General features: G+C 41.4%; 1 protein-coding gene across 1 annotated transcript in view; it reads right to left on the bottom strand.

Moving 5' to 3' along the window:
* Positions 1 to 22,756, bottom strand: part of LOC136675087 (astrotactin-2-like) — a 469,599-nt gene that overhangs the window by 101,731 nt on the left and 345,112 nt on the right. Inside the window, exons 12-13 of the mRNA XM_066651501.1 lie at positions 15,566 to 15,732; positions 15,256 to 15,444 (exon numbers count right to left, since the gene is read on the bottom strand). Coding sequence (XP_066507598.1) covers positions 15,256 to 15,444; positions 15,566 to 15,732 — 356 coding nt within the window. The remainder of the gene's footprint in view (positions 1 to 15,255; positions 15,445 to 15,565; positions 15,733 to 22,756) is intronic.

Genomic DNA, 22,756 nt, shown 5'->3' with positions numbered 1-22,756 from the left:
CCCCGTGGTCTTCACTTATATATCCTCCTCTACGCCTTCCCATCTACTCCCAGCAGTGTCTCTCCTCCCCCACTCTCTCTTCCTCTTCATCTGTCCACTCCTTCGCAGATGGTGGAGCGGTCAGCCGTGAGGGCGCGGATGAAGTGACCATTGCTCAGCGTCCACCTCGGCACTTTCATTACGTTAAAAGCAAGCTGGCCGTTCCTCAGCCGCCTGAACAGAGCAAAGGCAGTCAGCCGCGACACTTTCGTGCTCTTCGGCTTGTAAATGTTGTCATTAAAAGATGAGCGGTGATTTTTACGAGCGTATAAAGCTGCAGGCCGCTACGTGAACGGCCTGCCAGTGTTGTGCGCTGCTGAAGTGGCTGCAGTTCCACGTGTGACCTGAAGAGGTCAGTAGCGACTCTAACAGGACTTGTGCTTTCTTCTATTTTGCATTAATAGCATCAGAATTATTTGCTGTGGTTGTGTTCTAATAAACAGGTCAAACGAGGGCTCAGTTCACATACTCTGAAGCCTTTACAGCGATGGTGAATGGAACCAGACCTCACAAAGTCGTTTTATTTACAGTCCACACTCATCTTTGGAGATTAGATGCGGAAGGTTTATAAAATTGCAATAACTGTGTCACATTTAAGGCCACAACTTTACATCAAACCTATTGTAAATCACTGTTTAAAATGTCTTCCAATGTGGAGAATAGAAGTTGCAATTCCAAGTATGACCTGCAGAGGTCAGTAACGATTCTATCAAGATTTATCTCAGTGGGCTTATTGTTTCTTCTTATTTTTCTGATCTTTCCTTTTGCATTAGTAGGGTTATTTACTTATTTATTTACTTATCTATTTATTTATTTATTTATTTATTACAAAGACAGGTGGAAAAGTGGATACAGCAGGGAAATGGACTGCATGTGGAAAAGTGTGCGGCGTAAGGTACACTGCTAAAGTAGGCTAACTGTGTCCAGCTGAGCAAGGTATCAACAGCTGACATTCACATCCTAATAAACAGAAGCCCTATTAGTGTTAAGCCTATCACCTCTTTGCTTCCCTTTGTATTTCTTTGCAATGATGGTGAATGGAACCAGATGTCACCCTGTTTACAACAAAGATATGACCCTGTTTTTTCACTATCCACAGCCATCAGTGAGCTACACAAATCTCAGGAGTGAGATATTATAATACCTGTTCTTTCATGGCCTTAGACACAATGGCCTTATACTGTAAGTGTTAGCTGGCCTTCTCTTGCACTCTCTCTCTCTCCTCCCTGAGCTGTTTGATCAGCGCTAATGAGTGGAGACAGCTATCAGGCACCCTGTAGTTTCTCTCTTCGTCTCGCCTCTCTCATTTTTATTTTTTTTTTTAAATGCATCTAAATTACCCCCGTGTGTCAGTCTACCAGAAGCATACACTAATTAAACCTGATTTCCCTTCATGATAAACTGACTTGAGTTAGTGGGAGACAGACTCAAAGATATTAGATATGAGACACACAGCCGGAAAAGAAGAGAAATAGAGGGGGAAGTATAAGTAAAAGAGTGGAGAAGAGAAACAGACACACAGTCTCTCACCCTCAGGATATCAGTGCAGATGTAGAGAGAGAAAAAAATATATATTAAATAAAAAATAAGCCTGGATTCGTCATTCATGCATCAGCAGAATTGCCCCCATGGCTCAACTGCGCTGAATCCTGAGTCACTGATAATGAAAGTAGTGGATTTTTTTAAATTGTGGATGTTCTAAATTATTTATTAAGACACGATTTATCTAGCGTCTCTCTCGTGTAAGTGATATACTTACACAAGTGCAGGCATTTATATACACTCATTTAAAATGAGTGAATTCAGCTAATTTCAGGCACACAGATTGTGCATTCCACGTGTGTAATCGCCATAGAAACGCAGGGAAGTTGTAGCATACAGCCACGGAAACATCAGTGAGGTCAGGTGCTGGTGTTGGGTGATTAGTTCTGGATCAAAAACACCACTCCACCTTCTCCCAAAGGTATCAGCCCCCACTGCTGATGGTGGTGGTTGTCGTGGGTGTCTTTGGGGGACCTTGTATTTATATAATAACAAATATACAAATGTACATATATAAATATATAATATATATAATTAATGTAGGGTGGCACGGTGGCGCAGCAGATAGTGTCGCAGTCACACAGCTCCAGGGTCCTGGAGGTTGTGGGTTTGATTCCCGCTCCGGGTGACTGTCTGTGAGGAGTTGGTGTGTTCTCCCCGTATCCGCGTGGGTTTCCTCCCACAGTCAAAAAACACACATTGGTAGGTGGATTGGCGACTCAAAAGTGTCCGTAGGTGTGAGTGTGTGAGTGAATGTGTTGCCCTGTGAAGGACTGGCGCCCCCTCCAGGGTGTATTCCTGGGGACCCACCGCGACCCTGAACTGGATAAGGGTTACAGATAATGAATGAATGAATGAATGAATAATTAATGTATTTATTTATTGTCATTTTTACTCAACAGTGCCCCACTGTCCTGATGATCTCTTTTGCAGAAAATAACAATTCTAAATTAATTACTACATTAAAGTGTTTATATAATTAACATTACTGATTGTGAGTATATGCAGAAATGTTGATCAAAAATTTACCTTTTAAATCTACTTTTAATTAAATTGATCTTGATCCTGAACTAAAATCTTGATAAACTGCAATAGTCAAAATGCAGTGTAAACACATGGAGTGGATTCCAACTCTTGAAATCTGCAGCTGAACAGATGCATGTTTAAAAGCCAGTCATTGATCAGGCACTAGCCTCCAACACTCTGCACATCTGCATAAACACTTTAACTAGCATCACTTTAAAGACCGGGCCATTCCTCATGCTTTCAGCTCTCAGCGCCAGTCAACACTTAACCCACCTGAAAGGGTTAAACCCATTTGTTCCCAGGGAAACAACTCGCCAGTGTTTGTAACCCCTCTGTGACAGTTAATTTATACCACGCTTTCTCATTTCTTTTTACTATTGATTTAGCGCTTCCCTGGAGGCTTTTTTTTTGTTTGTTTTTTTTTTAATTCAGCCTTTACTCGTGACCAATGCTCTAATCACACACAACAAACCCACTCCTCCAGGTGCTGCTACACCAGCAACAATACAGCAAAGGAGCTAGATGCTATCGCTAATTGTAAGCTAGCACTTTGGCAAATCAGCTCAAAGTCTTACTGCCTCTTACTCTTTTATGAACACACTTCAGAGAGAACATGTCCTTTGCTTTTGATGCTAATGACTTGCAAGCTTAAAGAGAAGCCCACTAATAAAGAAATAAATATGTAACAACATTAGCATGCGCCGCTGCCAGTTAGCGCCAGCGTCTCACTCTCGCGCACAGAGTGGGTGGACAGCCTGTAGCAGAGCACAGAGGCTAAATGAGGCGGCCGTTTTTAATTAATATTTTTCTTGCTCATTTTGGAATAGAGAGAAAAACTTATAGTAAATAAATAAATAAACATATATGTGATTTATTTATTCATTTTTTTACTAAAGTCAGTGCACAACACATGGCTCAGAAGAATGCTATAAATAACTGCAGAAGCACTCCTCTCAGATCAGACCTAGGGATAATTCATTTGAATAATAAAATGTGCCAATTAGCACTGATAAAACTAGCATGGTTAGCCAACTAAAAAGCTCAACCTTAAATCAATATGGATGTTTGTTTTCACACAGTAATGTTCTTAGTGGGGCTGAACGGTGGTGCAGAAGGCAGTGTCACAGTCACACAGCTCCAGGGTCCTGGAGGTTGTGGGTTCGAGTCCCGCCTCGGGTGACTGTCTGTGAGGAGTATGGTGTGTTCTCCCTGTGTCTGCGTGGGTTTCCTCCGGGTGCTCCATTTTCCTCCCACGGCAACTCAAAAGTGTCTGTAGGTGTGAATGTGTAAGTGAATGTGTGAGTGTGTGTCGCCCTGTGAAGAACGCCTTGCTCCCAATGACTCTGGGTAGGCTCCGGACACACCGCAACCCAGAAAAGAATGAGCGGTTACAGACAACGAATGAATGTTCTTGGTTGGATTGGGCTCAATCCACTGTATCATATATCAGTTTAAGGGAAATATTTTTGCATACATGGTCATACAGCACGGCTGCACACAGCCTTTTAATTACCCTTGTACTTTACAGTGTCTAATGTCTGTTTAGAGTGTGATTTCCAGGCATACATCACAGTATGGGGACCAAAATCTGTTTACACACTAATATTATGGGGACTTGTTCTCTGTGTGGGGACCTCCAGCTGGATCATTACAGCTAAGGTGAAGATGTTTTAAGGTTGAGCTAAGGTAATGGAAAGGGTAACTGGATAGGTTTAGTGTTAAGCTAGTATGGATGAAAGTCTAAATATTGTCCTCATAATTCACATAAACGAGTGTGTGTGTGTGTGTGCACATGCATGATAGACCTCGGGTTGGGATGTCTTTGCCCCTCTACTGTAAGATGTCTACTGTCTGTTTACTGGAAACTATGAGTGGCTGCTAACCCAAGACAAGTTCCATGAGAGAAAGGGAACGCGCCATGGATCCTAACAGATGAAGTTGCGACCGCACACTTTTCATCATTCAATTAGATCCTGATGATAAAATCATGTCCCACCTACAGTTATTTCTGGCATGGTTAGGGTTTATATTTTCTGGAATTATACATATTTAAGGACTAAATAAACATTCTGAATTCTGACTGACCTTATTTATGAAGCCCAAAGTTTGACTCCCAGGATTTTAACAAAGCATCAAGAAATTACAAAGTCCAGATTTGTAATCAGACTTCAGGACTTTACCCATTCATCCGTGTTAAAATGGTAAGAAGAGGGATGTAGTGGTTTATGTTATTTTCCATTTTGAAAATGGCAGAAAGAAGGGGAAAAAAAACAAGGGATTAGTGCTGCCGAGGCTAGCCTGAAGTCCACAGGTTAGTGTATTTAATCCCTCCATGGCTGACCACAGCACCCTGAGCACACACACACACAGGTCTGACCAGTGAGGGGTTAATCCTGACCTACATCAGGCCACATTAGATCAGACTCCAACTCCTATTTCTGCAGGGCTCGGATTTTCAGATGGACGTCCAGGGAAGTGAGTGAGTGATAGGTGAATCACTTCAAAGTGTGTTTGTCTTATTTTCTACATGGACTATATATGCAGCACATGACCCATAGACTGCTAATGTGAATGCCCTTTTCAGTTCTGTTTGTTTGTTGAATTTACTTCATGAATCTATGTTCATTCATTCATTCATTCATTGTTTGTAAGTTCAGGGCAGCGGTGGGGCCGGAGCCTACCTGGAATCACTGGGCGCAAGGCAGGAACGCACCCTGCTGGGGGTGCCAGTCCTTCACAGGGTGGCACACACTCACACATTTTCTCACACATTCATTCACATCTACGGGCAATTTAGAGTCGCCAATCCACCTACCAACGTGTGTTTTTTGGACCGTGGGAGGAAACAGGAGCACCCAGAGGAAACCCACAAAGAGAACACACCACACTCCCACTCCTCACAGACAGTCACCCAGAGGAAACCCACACAGACACAGAGAGAACACACCACACTCCTCACCGACAGTCACCCAGAGGAAACCCACACAGACACAGAGAGAACACACCACACTCCTCACAGACAGTCACCCAGAGGAAACCCACACAGACACAGAGAGAACACACCACACTCCTCACAGACAGTCACCCGGAGGAAACCCACACAGACACAGGGAGAACACACCACACTCCTCACAGACAGTCACCCAGAGGAAACCCACACAGACACAGAGAGAACACACCACACTCCTCACAGACAGTCACCCGGAGGAAACCCACACAGACACAGAGAGAACACACCACACTCCTCACAGACAGTCACCCAGAGGAAACCCACACAGACACAGAGAGAACACACCACACTCCTCACAGACAGTCACCCGGAGGAAACCCACACAGACAGAGAGAACACACCACACTCCTCACAGACAGTCACCCGGAGGAAACCCACACAGACACAGAGAGAACACAACACACTCCTCACAGACAGTCACCCGGAGGAAACCCACACAGACACAGAGAGAACACACCACACTCCTCACAGACAGTCACCCGGAGGAAACCCACACAGACAGAGAGAACACACCACACTCCTCACAGACAGTCACCCGAAGCGGGACTCGAACCCACAACCTCCAGGTCCCTAGAGCTGTGTGATTGCAACACTACCTGCTCCGCCACCGTGCTGCTTGAACCTATGTTCAAAGATATATAAAAGAGACTGAGTACTTCTTACACACTTAAATTGTGCTAATAATGCAAAATTAGCTTTAACCAATGCTAATCAATGGTATAGAGCATATGGCTTAGGGCTTAGCTTTTATCATAACTATTATCTAAATGATAATTAAAGGTTTTGAAATAATAAAAAAATAAAACATTATAAACATCCCAGAGTTTTTGTGCGAGTTGTGTTTTTGAGTAATGAATCAGTGCTCAAAATGGCAGCTACTACACACAAGGACGTCCCATGTAACATAAGGTTAGCTGCGCTTGATTTTTTACGTAGGAGCCTTGAGAGCAGCTAACTCAAGAACTTATCCAGGAACTTAACCGTGAACTCTGAGGTCACGGGGGTCAATGGTGGCTCATAACGTCCTGCTGTTGTCATCGGCTCCTTGACCAAAGCACTTAACCCTGTCTCACTCCAGAGGGATGGTCACTATAGCAACCGGCTAATAGAGGTTGTATTGGATGAAACCACAAGCTAAATAAATAATGATCCCTGTGGGGACCGAAGCCGTACTGTAGCATCCTTTACTCCTGAGAACTAATATCCAAGGTGACAGAGCTGAATACAAAGGCGTTCTGTTCCTCACTGGCTTTATTGACCTTTAGCGGGGCGTGGATTTTCCAATAAACACTCATATATCGTACCTTTGCCGCCTTCAAGAACCTCATAAAACAACGGCATCATGATGGATTGAATTTTTCTGCACAGAATGAATGAGTAGCTAGCTGTTCTGCTGAATTAGCATAAAATATTCGATGTCAACATACTAGCTAAATCCAGAATGTTTATAATTTGGTTCAGGTTCCCTAAGACCCATGGCATTTTTCCAACATTCTGCATGTTTTAGAATCTTATTTAACAAATGCATCATGATGTAGGGGATATTTCCAAGCGGCTAAATCTGACCAAGAACACAGTTTATGTTAATGCATGTTAACTTAGCTGAGGTATGAGAGTTAGCTCATTATTTCCAAGTAAACAAGGCCAAATCCAGACTGTTTATTCTGCCCAAACTGGTGACAATCTCTGTCTTGACAAATTGATTTTTAAACATATATAAAATCGATTGCACATATCTTCCTGGCTAAATCTGAACAAATACAGATCATTTAAGCTAACAGTTAGCTATTGTGCTAAAATCCAAGGTGGCAATGGCGTCATCCAAAGACGCTCAGCCCACAAGTTGATGGAGTGTCTGAACCTGGCTTCACTGTCAGGATTCTGTACCGCCACTTATACACAACTAACTGTATCATTTTGTCCTGGCTCTTATTGGTCCAACATGAATCATAAAGTCCACCTCACACCAAAATAGCCGACTTGTGATTGGTCCTTTTGCGTGTCAGTCAGATTACTTTCCTGCAGTAGTGGGCAGTTGTTGGCCATGTTACGTGTCGAAAGACACCAGACTCACCCTAGAGAGGCTGGCAATGCATGACTAAGGTGGTAATAACATCCACAGGATTTATATTCCAGCTACAATTCTATCTGATCTTCCTGTACCCTCTTGACCTCTAACATGACGTAATTCCAGTAAACACTCTTACACTAGACGCTAGACGAGTTTAGAATTAACCATTGACTAAACACATTGGCAAACTAATGTTTTAGCTGAAAACCTGTTGTTTGAAGAAATAATTAAGACGGAGGAAAGTTGGTCTGAACCCTTGCTGCTGCTTGATCATTTTTCATATATTGTTTTAGTGTAACATGTGATTGTAATTCACATATTCCCACATGTTTTTATACTTTTACTGTAACTGTTGCATTGAACTAAAAACGAGAAATTTAATTTCATTAAAAAAACTCCTACATACCTACTTTACTTTACAATGTGATCTTCAAGAACAGAACAAATCAATCACATGCTTTTGAAGTGTTTTTTCCTGAAGGAGCTCATTACTAATGCAGCAACCAATACATTTTTCACTCATCATTGTGTTTTAAAATAAACAATTATTGTAACAAACGATTACCTTAAAATGAGAAAAGAACAGGAGAATGTTTGACATTTGAATTTCAATCAAACAAAAGACAAACGCTTAAAAATGCATTTGTACGTCAAATATTATCACTGCCTTTGTACCTAAATCATTTTGTTATAAACTGAAGGCTAAATGTGAGACTAGTATCTGGATTGTATATGTGTTCATAGGGGTGTCCAGTTTGAGTTGAATAGCTGGTAACCGTTCCTTCAAGAAAACCAATGTGTGTGAGTCTCTACAAACCTTAGGTTATATAATTTATGTCTGAACAAACAATGAGACCTCTGCAAAGCCAGAAGACATCATCCAGACTGATGACACTCTGGAGAGCGTGCTTGTGGAGGAACAGCTCTCGAGTGGAGGAGCTCACCTGGATCGCTGCTAAACGGCTTTAATTAATGAGACGACTCGGCACACTCAAGGATAAGGACGAAAGCTTAAAAGATAAAGAGGAGAATCGCTGTAAAGCTCCTCACTTCACGTCCCTGACACTGAGAGACGAGCATGGATCTCTAGCGCACCGTTAAAGTGTGAGACAAGCTAATGGGGCTAATCACACATTAACCCTTTGATTCTCAAAGAACAGCGGGTGATTACTCATCTAGAGTGACTTATATCACAGTATTGTAACCTGTTTCAGAGACAGACAAATGCAGGGTTAGGAGTTTTGCCCAACGATGTGTGGTGGTGCTTCCTAAGCTGGGTGTCGAACCCCAGCGTGCCCTGAGGTGGGTTAGTTGTCAGTGGTGCCCCAGATCAATGACACTTGGGTACCGCTGGTCTTTCCTTTCCCCAGGTACTAACCACTGCACACAAGGAACTGTCCATGACTCTGAGAGGGCATGCATATTACACAGGGCATCACACACTCACACAGTCACACCCGTGGACAGTTCCACACACACCTATCACACCTCCAACATTTATAATGACAGTAAATGGAGAGAAATCATTGTAACTGACAGTGTTCAGTGGATTACTGCTTTTAGAAAAGTCTCTGCATTAATACGAGGGTTTGAATGATGTGAGTGGTCACCGGGTATTTCAACTGCCAGGGAGTGCACATAAGTCGTCTTTTAAAATGGAAGTATAAGCACACCATGAGATGACCCCCTTGTGTCAAAAATCGCCAAGAATGCATCCGTTTTCTTGGAAAATGTCCGTGAAGTAAATTGCAGGTGTCTGAACAGTTTCCAGAGAGTGTGGCATAATCGTGCTGTCACTGTACGCTTTACAATCATCACACCACTCAGTATTTTGGCCATCATTCATTTAGCATGTTTTGCTCCAGTAGATTACAGTGGATAGGATGTGCATCTGATGGAGTGTTGACTGTTTCGCCTGCCACTTAGACCATCGCCTTTCCACACATGCACTGTCCATTCTCTCAGCCCGACTGACCACACAGGAGCACTTTGCAGTTCTACACTTACAGACTGTGGTCCATCTGATGCTCTGCAAATGTTGTTAACCCCGGTTGACCCTCAGGACCCCCACAGGACCACCACGGAGCAGGAAGACTATGGTTTGGGTGGTGGATCATTGTCAGAGCTGCAGTGACACTGACGTGGTAGGGGTGTGTTAGTGTGCTTCCCTGGTACGAGTGGATCAGACACAGCAGTGCTGCTCGAGTTTTTAAAAACTGTGTTCCATCACTGTCCACTCTATTATAAACACCTACCTTATTGATCCACTTTGTAACCAAAGTTACCAACCAACACAACCATATAATAATAATCATAATCATAATCTGCCAATAATATCTTTCTGCCATGATACTGTGAGTGTCCTGAACATTGAAGAACAGGCTTTGGACTCTCTCACTTACTGTTCCGGCTTTGCTTCACTTAATCAAACTTCTCTCTAGCGCTCCATGCAATTAATCGCCTCCAAAACTCTACAATTTTCAGCAGGAAATAGAGGAAGTGGAAGGTTCTGGGTTTTTTCTACAGCTCTGGGAAAATGGAGGAGAGAAAACATGGACTGCCTTCTTTGTTGTCGCTGTCGGAGAAGTGTTTAATTCTCTTTGAATGGCATTTGGTGGATGGCATCTTTTTTTGAGAAACCGCTATTTTCCGCCACTCATTTCCCCTGCTTTGTCACGCTTTCATCTGTTATTTTGGAAATTGCAAATCAAATACTGGCTCTTGTTCTCTTTGTCTGCCTCGCTTTCTGTTGTAGGCCTGAATTACACTGGTCAGGGACACGTCCAGTCATCTCTGATTGATGACACTCATCTCCCCATCCCCTCCATGGCCCCGAAAGAACCGACGCAAGAATTGCATCAAAGGCATCTTCAGGGGAAACGACGGCCATGCACAGGTCAGACAAACAGCAAGAGCCGTTTCCACCACGATGTCAATAGTGATCGGTCATTCCTCATGCACTGAGCCGGGGGTCTCCTGATATTTGCCTTTGGTGTTTATTCAAATGGAAAGGTAGAGATCAAGGCTGGGGCTCTGTGCCCTCTCTGTAGACTGCTCACACCTCAGATTCATTGAGGTAAATTAATTTAACCTTGGATTTCTGCATAGCAACCAATGAAAGCCCAGATTTGATTGCATAGGAATAAATTGTGCATGTTTTTTTAGCAATCACCTGGAATACTAAGACAATGCCCTAGTCATAGCCAATGAGAACTCGTGAGATACCATTGCAATAACAACAATAAAACATAAAAAATTGTTTGATGTGACATCAATAATCTGGAAAGCAGATTATAGAGTACTAGCATCCACCCTTATACTGATGAAAGGTACTAGATAGTCCTTCATCACTGCAGAGAACATAGTTCCACTACCCCTTAGCCCTCTCTGTAATTGCTATAATACATAATGCTCATAGCACTTGTCAATATGTGACACAGTTTCAATGCTGAATGAGCTCCAGACTTCAGCAGCAGTTTAGCTGACCCTGGTTAAGCTATTGGTGGAGAGTGTCTGCGGTTTCCATGGATTCGTACAGTACAAGTGATAGAAACGTCACGTAGATGAGGAGCTACGTGTGATGAAGGAGATCAGACATGAGCCGGATGTGCGCCCCAGGCTAGACCACCGCTTCCTTTCACCAGCTGCTAGATATCACCGTGTTTTGTTTGGACGGAGAGAAGCAAGCGTTGCATCTCCATATCAAAGCTTCTCCCTGGATAACACCGAGGACATGGCCACAATCCATTTCATAAAATTGTGGCGAGGAAGACAGGGGTAGGCTTTTTTTTTTTTTTTCATGGTTTACCCAATTTTCTCCCAATTCAGCCCCTGCCAATACCCTCCCGTCGGATTTTGATTTTTTTTTTTCATTTTCGTCCAGGCCTGGTCAAATAACAGCCTGGTGATGACTGCACAGTCCAAAGTGGTGTTTTTTTTTTTCTTCTTTTGAATGAAACGGGATAAAGGAGCTAACCATGGTCTTAGACATTTATTTTTAATCTTACAAAAGATATTGCTGGACCAAATATGCTACATGTAATCTATTTTCCATTTGGCTGATCCTGTGCTAAATTGGATCTCCTATTGGACCTTTCTGTAATTTTACAATGCTGGCTAAGCCTGCGACATTAATCTTTCTTTGTGTTGTGTCAGTTATAACTCTTTTGTAAAGGACCACCCTTACACACAACATATCCAGATGTTCAGTCGTACACGCGACTGTTTTTATCACTGCCACAGAAAAGCATGATATGTGGGATGCTCTAAAGCAGCTGCACATGAGCCCAATTTCACCATGCCCTGTACTAAATATGGGGTAAAGGGAAAGGCACAGTGGAAAGACATTGTGGGCTAATAAAGCCCCATACAGTAGATATGGGAAGAATGATAGTGGATCCAGAGCTAACTATTCAGCATTAACACTGGTCTGTGCTGACCTTCTCATACATGAATGCCACCACAACGCCACTGCAATCATTGTCTCAGAAGAATAGATGCAGTTTATATGGGGTCCATGTCTTATAACTGTGCAATAAATAGATATAATAGACCATTAATACACTAAACAAGCAGGATAACACTACTGCTTGTTACATGGCAGGCTGACGTTCCTTGAGCTATCTTTGCCCAATGCTTTAAAGTTAAGTAGAACATTAACCCTTTCACAGCCGCACTATAAAAACAGTCTCAGTGTAAATGGGGGCACTTATCTCAGCGAGGGACAGTGAAAGATCTCCTGTCATCGGTGAATGCTCGCAAACACCAAAAACATGTCAAAGTGAGACCAGAGGGCCTCTCTTTCTTGATGAGAACACGGTGCTTTGGAGCTGTTGCCGTGATCCGTTAAAGCTGAGGAGCCCGAAGAGCTGTTATTAGTTAAAATGAAGAATGGAAGCAATGGCAGGTAGGTTGCACGCAGAGGCAGAGCATTCGCTGGAAATAAGCTGCTGACTATTATCGCGGAGGAAAATGAATCTGCCAGAGTCAATTTAGCTTCCCTCGTCCATTCGAGCCCAGCCCGGTGACAAAGTGACTGGTGTCGAGAGCTTGAACTTGGGCTTTGTGACAAAGCCCTTGTACAGCTTTCAGAAGGGTGTTCTAAACCGCATATGACAGCACTATTTACACACTGTCTGTCAGTGTAATTGCACCGAACACAGAGCATGATGGGACTAATGATACAGGGAGTCATGTGATAGCATTCTCTCGTTAGTTGCAACACTGTAACAGCCCTGAGCACTGACACCTTTGATTACAGGGACAGCATAAAAAAAAACCTGCATCTGAGGATACGCTTTTTGTAAACATGTTTTTGCATAAGGTTACAATCAGACTTGGTGCTGCAAGATCAAAATCCAGTATTTGAGATTTCTCTATGAACACAAGTTAGGTCCCTTTTTGATGATGTTTTTTCCCCACTGCTCTTGTTCACAAGCTCAGCAGGATGGCTCTGGAGCCACATCGAATACCCCTGCAAATAATGGGTGAGGGGGCTTTTCTTTTTAGCTTTGTCTGGAACATGGCTTGTTACAGGCTCAACTGGCCTTTTAAGGTCTGATTGAGCCTGTAACAAAAAAACAAAAGTTTTGAATTTCTGTGTTGATAACCTTTGAAACACAAGGGATATTGCAATCGGTTTCTGAGACAATTCTAATCTTCTTTGATATGCTACTTGACCACCCTCCCACTGGAAAAACATGCCCTTGTTACAATATGGCGGCTTTCAAGATGGCAGCCTTGTTCCAGGCATAGCCTAAAAGATGGACCCTATTATGTATTATTTCTTGGAGTATTCTGATATGCCATTTTCCCTTTCATTTCTGAATCTGATCTGATCTAAACCTATTGCAATCAGTGGATTAACCATGACTCTGTCCTGGCTTTATCCATATATCTATGGTTCTGGTTAAAACAGACAGCAATGAAGCAACCTTTTTTTCCCCATCAAAACTGCTGCAAACATATGTGAGTTCACTGGAGAGCATCAAGTTTCAAAACCCTGAACGGAACCAGTTCAAAATCAAAGTTTGGCTGAAAAAAACTAGAGGTAATGAGCGAAGGAACTTCATTTGTTGATAACCAAACAAATGATAAATGGCGATAAAAAACGGTGGTAGAATTGCAGTAATACCCAAGTTATAATCAGAGATATTGCTGCACCTGTATTGGTGATACAGGCACACTGATCTTTGTATGTGAGCACTCAACTCACTATAGCACTCCCTCTTGTGTATTATTCCTTGCATAAAAGTGTATGTCTACATCACTCGGCTTATGTGTATGTTGATGTTGCTTCACTGCTGGCTGAGGGGTCGCCACAGAGGATCAGTCGATCCACACAGCACTGGTTTGCCCTATTAGCCTGGCTTGGGACTGCACTAGGAGCACACTGACCAGCCCAACTCCCAGTCAATGGACAGCTGGAGGTGGGTAGAAGATACTAACCTCCACACAGACTATAACCTGAAGCTAGGACCCAGCCTGTCCTCGATGTTCCCATTATGGCACCACTGTGCTGCCTACTTGGCTTTCAGAATCAGGTGTTTATTTAGTTCTCAATTTCCTGCTGTACTTCAGAACAGAAGGAGGTATTTAGTGTAGATACCGTGATTTGAAATACCCTCTGCTGTGGATATAACACCAGGTTTGGGCACTCTTGTTTTGTCTTCAAAAAGCCATCATTCTATAGAAGATAGATACGGTTTAAAAGAGCTTAATCCTCTACGAGCCTTCCGGCCTGCAGAGAAAATTATGTTCTCGCACAGAATAAAGTGCTTTATTTTGCCTCGGCACCAGTCCATTCAGCGTGGGAGAAAAGTAGTGCTTTAGTGGACGCTAACTACACTCAGAGGAAAAAGATTTGGTGGAATATTCATACCACCCACTTCCTTCCTGACTCTTCTGTGATTCTTTTCATCAGCATCATGTCATTCATTTGTCATTTGTTTGGTTCGTGTGATTAGGTCGCCGTGTTATTTGGAAAAAAGGCTGGTCATAACACTTATTATGTCTTTTGATCCAGAAAGGTTCAAATGAGCAGTGAAGACATCCATTTTAGTCCCACACCAAAAAAAAAAAAAAAAAAATGGTCTCAATGTGAATTCATAAATAACTGAATAACTGACTACAAACTATATACATATATAATATTTTTTAAATGTATATCAGGTACAGCAGTAATAATAGTTTGCATGCTATATAATCAGATCTTAAATACACAGAAATATCATAATTTGAGATCTCCCTTATGAGGATCCTGCTTCTTTGAGTTATGAAGACTCAGAGCTGTATTACTCATCAATGCTTTGTCAGATTTGAATGACCATGCTATATTTGGACAGATGAAGTCCTACAGATTGTTATGATATATGGATCATGTGTGAGACATAATATCATCAGTTTAATGACACACTAAAATGCAGACTTTTTCACAAAAAGAGCATTATTCCATTAATTATTACTTTTGCCTCAGGGATTGGAGTATCCTTAAAAGTTTGCTCAATCTAGCAACAGCAGCGATGAGAGAAACAATAGTGTGTGGAACCTAGAGGAGTCTAACACTCACCGGAAGGTCATCTGGAAGATCTGACCAAGGTTGACCTGCTGGGTTTTGTTGTTGTAGCCGTGCAGCATCTCGCTGAAGAGCGTGTCGTTAAAGCGAGTGTCTGGACGTGGACACTTGGGCCCATCGCAGCTATCGGTGAGTAACTGACACGATCGGCCATCTGCAGCTAACTTATACTCCTGTACACAACTAGAGAGAAAGAGAGAGAGGGAGGTTGAATGTTGCTCTGATATAAAACCATATAATTATGAATAACATAACTACGTAATCGAGAAATCGAGAAGTGACTTCTGATCTATCTGGCTCTCACCCGCAGAACATGAGCACATTGCTGGACGTGGGGTCATCCGGCAGTGGAACCAGCTGCTGAAGACACAACTGCTCACACCCACCATTGAATCCATCTGTACAGTCTGTACCCAGGGAGTAGTCATAGCAACCAGAGCCATCTTTCATTGGACGCAAGCCTTCAGGACACTGTACAAAAGAGAGAGAAAGAGAGAGAAAAAGAGAGACAGAGAGAGAGGGAGTGAGAGAAACAGAGGTCAACATCTGTGTGTCGGCTCCAGCTCTCTGTTACTAGGTAACCAACAAAAGGAGCAAAGGTTAGAAACTTTTGTTCGAGGGCAGACATTCCCGGCAGGTCACTATTATGAAGCTCACAAAGGTCTCTTGCCTCAGGAAAGAGAGAGGACCTCATGCTGCACAAAAAAATGCACTTCAACTCTTTGGTTTATATATATATATATATATATATATATATATATATATATATATATATATATATATATATATATATATTATATATATATAAAGACCACTCCGGGTCCACTTTATTACCTCCTACTTCAACTCACTAGCCGCTGGAAACACTGACCTTGTGAGCTGGGTTCACCAAACACAAAACTCCATGTCCCATCTGTTACTAAACTGTCACCTCAGTCACACATCAGTGGTCAGGTTCTAACCACAGGATTGCTGTTAAAAAAATCTGTGACTATATGCTTTGTTACAATTTTGGCGCCCTCTTGTGAAAAGTGTATAGCCTGCTAAATATGAGTGAGTGAGTTTCATATTTGTAACAGATATATGATTTACGTAATGATTCCTATTCTCTCACCCACAGTGTGAAAGGACTACTTTTAACCAATCATCCTCACATTCGACATATGACCCTCATTTTACGCAGTCCTGTATAAGCCTGATATCTTCATTGCTATCCTATCTTAACACATTTCTCTGGACAACTGCATCTGCTTCTGTCTGTACTGCTGTGGTTGTCTACATATATATATATTTTTTTTTTTCAATCAAGTTTTTTATACTTTTCAACATATTTAATAATGAGGATTGGGGAAGGGCAATGGAAGGCAAGACAGATAGATATTATTGATTGACATACATTTATAAGACACACACTTAAAGAGATACAAAGCAACCAACCAGAAAAAAAGAAATCCAGCTGATAACAAAATATTGAATAGAATCATTTAAATTCTCCTGATTACCAAATGTTGAAGATTCCATTTTGACTATATTTTGAAAACTAGAGATCCAAAAATTCATAACTGAAAATTGAGTGGTAATCCAAATAAAATAACTTTTGATAGTTGTAAAACCTTCCAATAACATCCTTTGCTTAATCAAAGAAAACTGAAATGCTGAGTTATCATTTAAGAGACATAAATGTGGCAAAAGCAGAATACTGAGTTCAAGTAGATTGGGTAATATGTCTACTGTAGAAGACCATATGTTTGCTACTTTGGGGCATTCCCAAAACATATGAATAAATGTACCAGGTGCTGAATGACAAATGTTGCAACCATAATTAGAAATTGCATTTGATATCTCCTAGGGGGTTTCCTCTGGGTGTTCCGTTTTCCTCCCACACTCAAAAAACACACTTTGGTAGGTGGATTGGTGACTTAAAAGTAGGCCCCCTCCAGGGTGTGTTCCCATCTTGCAACCAATGATTCAGAGTAGGCTTTGGACCCACCTCGACCCTGAACTGGATAAGAGTTACAGACAATGAATGAATTAATTATAACTGTGAATAAGCCCTTTAGGTATGTTTTAGGTAGAAAAGTCTCTGGTTTTGTTTTTATATTTATTTTTTTGAGGGGTGGAGGTGACAGGAACACATGTTCTCTTCCCTCAATACCCACAGGTACAGTGCCATTGAGGAAATTACCTTAACCCATTCAATGAAAAATGAAGCAACAGAAACACATGACCTTGTGTTGGTGAAATATTGCATCACACAGAAAGAAAAAGACATTGATCGAATTCCTCAGTGTCCATGCATTTTTGAAGAATGTTATATTATGTTCTAAAATATCATGTATTTTAATGTACGTATATCCATGAATGGCATGAACGGTCTGGATGATGTTATTTATGATATAGTAAGACTCACTGACAAAGTTTATAATGTAAAAAGTGATAGAGACTCATGTGAGGAGATGGAGGAAAGAAATGACCTCGGAGTAAAATAGCAGTAATGTGCCGAGGTGTTTTGGGATACGTTCCCAAACCACAGATTAAAACCTTCAAAGTAAAAGTTCTCTGGAATACACCACTGCACTTGTGATGGGACGATGACAGCTGTGGGATTTTGGGTTTCCCAATGAAACTTTGGACACATCTTAAAATGCTCTGGACGAGTTACCGCTGTCTCTCTCAAACCACCAAAGCCACATTGTGCTGTCGTCAATCAAAGTCCCCAAATCACCACTGCTTCAAAAGAGCAATTCCAAGTAATGGTTCCATCAAAGAAAGCGAAGGCTGGTACGAGGAAAGCAAGCATCCTTTTATTTTCCAACAAAAGTGTGCTACTTACAAAAAAGAAAATAGCCTCCCACCTATTCTACTGCTGTTGAAAATCCATTTGCACCCTGTCAAACTGCTCTGGTTTTAATGCATCCCAACCACAAGGGGGAGGCCTTGAGCTAGAGCACAAAGTGAATACTTAACATGGGATTATGGTGATTACAGCGGTTGTCAATCCATTTACCTCATTAGCACAATTAAATTACCTCTTAATTAATCACTTAATCCAAAAACAAACAAAATCGGAAACTGAAAGAATGGGATCCTGAATTGCCTGCCGCACATATGGCTGCTAATTAGTGTCATTTGTTGTTAGCATTAATATTCCACTAGGCACATGTTATTGTCAGCGGCTTGTCGAAGAAGATGGGAAGAAATCTGAGAATGATGGTGGTCAATATGGTGGCTGTAGTGTTGGTTAAGACTTTGGAGCTTGGCAAGAAATTAGCTTCTATAACCGTTAATCCGTTAATAGCAGAGGAGATGACCCACTTCTGAATAAAGTGACCAAACAAAGCCCTTGTAGTTTCTTTAATCTTTCCTGTGTAACTGCAGAGGCATTAATGTGTTAGCTGGTTAGTAGCTCTTTAGTTGTATTCAGAAACTGATGAAAAGACTGCCCTCAAATCAGATCATTCTCAAGATTTCTACAATGTGTAGACAAAATATATATTTCCTCCTCCATCTTCATGTGGATTTCTGAAGGCTGCTGAATATCTGAGAGTCTTAACCCTGCACCTAATCCTAAGAGTAACTATACCACTTGCAATAAACCTAACTCTATGTATCACAGGATTGACTCCAGGTGATGCCTCAGCATCCAAGCCCAGGAAGCCGTAGGGTGCACAATTAGCTTTACTTCCTGAGTGGGTGGCAGTGATGCCATCCTCTCCTCGGTCTTGTGACAGTTTATGCTTTGTTCTGATGTACTAAAGTCTTCAGTGGGGTTGCATTACTGGCAGAAGGAGCACGTGTTCCCCTCCACCCTGCTGAGACTAACCAATCTCCATATTTTTAAGGATGCTATCCACATAGTAACAGTTACACAGCTGCATGCCACCACTGGTCAACCAGGATGTCTTTCTTCCAATATATAAATACAATTATATTGAACCACTCCAGTGAAGTATGCCCTTTTTGTCTTAGTTTCCATGAGAAAAAAATAAAATAATAAAAAATAATAATAAAAAATGAAAGCTTTTTATATCATAAGCCATTTGAAGGGAATTTAGGGCAGCTAAACGATCCGGATTGCAGAGTAATCCTCCAAGACTGCCAAAGGTAAAACCATGCTCCATTTCCTCCTAGACAGGGGTTTTTGTCTCCAGATGTTTAATCTCTGCTCGGGGGCCTCTCACTAATATCGTTCCTCATACTTCTCCTCCAAGCATCTCACTGTTATTATTATAAGCCGATGCCCTGATAGCAAATAAAAGATAGATGAATGAAAAATGCAATTATTCACTATTTCTTTTCAAAAAAAGAGGAAGTTGAGTGAATTGATGAGATTATGAGCTCTTTATGTTTACGGGGAATATGAATATGATAATGTATTCATGCTCAATTAATAATATTCAGACAATCTTTATTTGGAATTAAATCGAATACAAAACGAGCTTCAGAGAATATAATAATGTGTATTAAGTTTCTGTAGTAACAGACTAGTTACATATCAGGCATAGAATAACAATGTTTGTTGGATTACATTAGGACTGCTCGTACTGCTTATGTAAATATATGTGTGTATTTTAGTTACTGCGTATGTAGTTACTCTATGTATTTAGATTATTGTTAGATGTTAGAAAATTATGTAACTAAATATGTTACTGCACTCATTTTAGGGCGAACCTCTGTTTCTCAAATGAGATTGCTCATGTTTGTAGAATATGAACAAATAAATTGGAGCACAATATATGAAGTCGCTCTGGAAAATTGCCAAATTGAAAATACTGTTGAGCAGATGAAATGAGATTTCATCATCTGAAACACTATGAAAGCAGGATTATGTTGTGTAAGCTTTAAGAAATAGAATTAAAAAAACAAAAAACAAAACAAAAAAAAAAACATCAACCTCGCTAAAATCTAGGGCAACAACAAACATAATAAAGTTCAGCGTTAGATCTTTAAAACCCCTGCCAAGATTCCTGCATTAAATATCACATCTCTGCTCATCATATTACAATTTAGTGTTATGTTTTATGAAAGATGGGTTTGCATTCAGTGCTGGAAGAAGACAATGATAGCTTTAAAAATGTCATATGAAAAATGTGTGCATTTAATTAGCACAGATTCCTGTAATTACTCCTCTGCTGTAGGTTATGTGTCTAATAGCTCTTATTTTCACTTTATTATTTAGAACAAATTCTCCTTTAAATTTCCCAAATGGATCATTGTCAGTGCGGCAGTGGCACTGATGTGGTGGTGGTGTGCTAGTGTGTATTGTACTAATATGAGTGGATCAGTCACAGCAGTGTACTCAACTGCTGCACAGTTTGTGTTGGTGGTCCTCTAGTCCTTCATCAGTGGACACAGGACTCTGCCCACAGGATACTGTTGGCTAGATAATTGTGGTTGGTGGAGAAGTCACACCGAAGGATTTAAAAACTCCAGGAGCACTGTTGTGTCTGATCCACTTGTTAACAATGCAATACACACAAACATTGCTTTAAGAGCACCTTTGACAATAAAACAAACAAACAAACAAAAAAAAATTGTTATTTATTTTGCACAGTGCTTTAGAGTAATATTGATAGATTATTTTATATTAGAAACACTTGCCTGCAGTGAATTATCACAAGTTATTGTTATTGTTCTTACAGTTTGTAGATTCCATAGCTGTTGTTGTACTTGAGTTCATGTTTGGCTCAAAGCACTTTTTAAAAATCAATTGCAAAGCCCCATCCACTGGATCCACTGGGATGGAGCGTGGTGGGAGGGTTTAAGTACATTGCCTTGATGCACATATTACTGTTATTGAAGTGATACACGCTCGAGGTCAGTGTTAGCGAGGGGCCACAGAACACAGTAAACCTCCAGACCTTGGACTTGAACACTCATCTCTGAGATAGAGAGAGTGCAGCAGTTCCTCAGAGTAATGTGAGAGCTTTTATTAAAGCTGGTGATGAACTGCAGTGCAGATACGACGAGCCCTGCATTAGACATCGTTGTGGAAAATTACATTTACTGGTAGAACTTACTGTTCAGTTTAAAATACCTCACATGGCTTTAAAAAAAAAAAAAAAAAGAATGAAAAAAAGTCAGAGCCATCTGTGAAACTCAATTTTCACTTCAACCCATTTTTATAGATTGCAATATGGCATCATGTGTTCTGAAATGTGTCCATGTCATGTTTCTATGCTTGCAACAACAAGAAAAATAAATAAATAAATAAATAAATAAATAAATAATAATCTATAATCCACTATCATTATTTATTCATTCATTGTCTGTAAGCGCTCATCCAGTTCAGAGGTTGTAGTTTACAAGTTTAGTGTTAGTTAGGGCTATGGATAGACATATGGTAAGGGTTAGGATAAAATAAGACACTGGTTAGGATAAAATAAGACACTGCTCCCATGGTCTGCTTACACTACCATGGATCCAGGCCCACTCTTAATACTCTGAATCTTGAAAGTGGGTAATCACTGCTAAGGAGAAACTCTAATCTGGGGAACAGGGAGGCCTTGCCCTTAAGTGAGTGAATACTTGGTGGAACAATATAAAAATAAATATATAAACAATTAGTAGCCAATGGTGGGTATTTAATCATTGGGATCCAAATATCTACCACCTGGAGAAACTTTCTTCATGTCCCGCTTCTGGCGAGTTCTGGCTTCTAGGAATTGCTGGTTTTTGGGTTCCACTGGTTGTTAAATGTTTTCTTCCTTCAAGACCTGGCTGCCCTATACTTCCAGGTTGGAGTTTCCCCTCGACAGAGATTCCCACCTTTTAAGTTTCAGGAGATCTTCAGACTCCAGGATGCTGGGTTTGTGGTAGTATGAGGAGATCGGTTTAATCCCTTCATTAAGTACATGCAAAGGAAAATAAAGGGAAACGGTCTAATGTCTGAAACGTTTAGGAAATCTGCTACTTTGCCCACTTTAATGCCATGTAGGCACTGATGAATATATCCATCCATCCATTATCTGTAACCGCTTATCCAATTTAGGGTCGCGGGGGGTCCAGAGCCTACCTGGAATCATTGGGCGCAAGGCGGGAATACACCCTGGAGGGGACGCCAGTCCTTCACACACTCACACTCACACATTCACTCACACATCACTCACACACACTCACACATTCACTCACACACACTCACACATTCACTCACACACTCACACCTACGGACACTTTCGAGTCGCCAATCCACCTGCAACGTGGACTGTGGGAGGAAACCGGAGCACCCGGGGTCCAGTGCCTACCTGGAATCATTGGGCGCAAGGCGGGAATACACCCTGGAGGGGACGCCAGTCCTTCACAGGGCAACACACACTCACACATTCACTCACACACTCACACCTACGGACACTTTCGAGTCGCCAATCCACCTGCAACGTGTGTTTTTGGACTGTGGGAGGATACCGGAGCACCCGGAGGAAACCCACGCGGACACGGGTAGTCGCCAATCCACCTGCAACGTGTGTTTTTGGACTGTGGGAGGATACCGGAGCAC

This window comes from Hoplias malabaricus, chromosome 2, assembly GCF_029633855.1.
Source record: "Hoplias malabaricus isolate fHopMal1 chromosome 2, fHopMal1.hap1, whole genome shotgun sequence".
In the NCBI taxonomy this organism is placed as follows: domain Eukaryota; kingdom Metazoa; phylum Chordata; class Actinopteri; order Characiformes; family Erythrinidae; genus Hoplias; species Hoplias malabaricus.
Note: the sequence above shows the minus strand (reverse complement) of the source record. Positions and strands in the feature narration are given on the sequence as shown.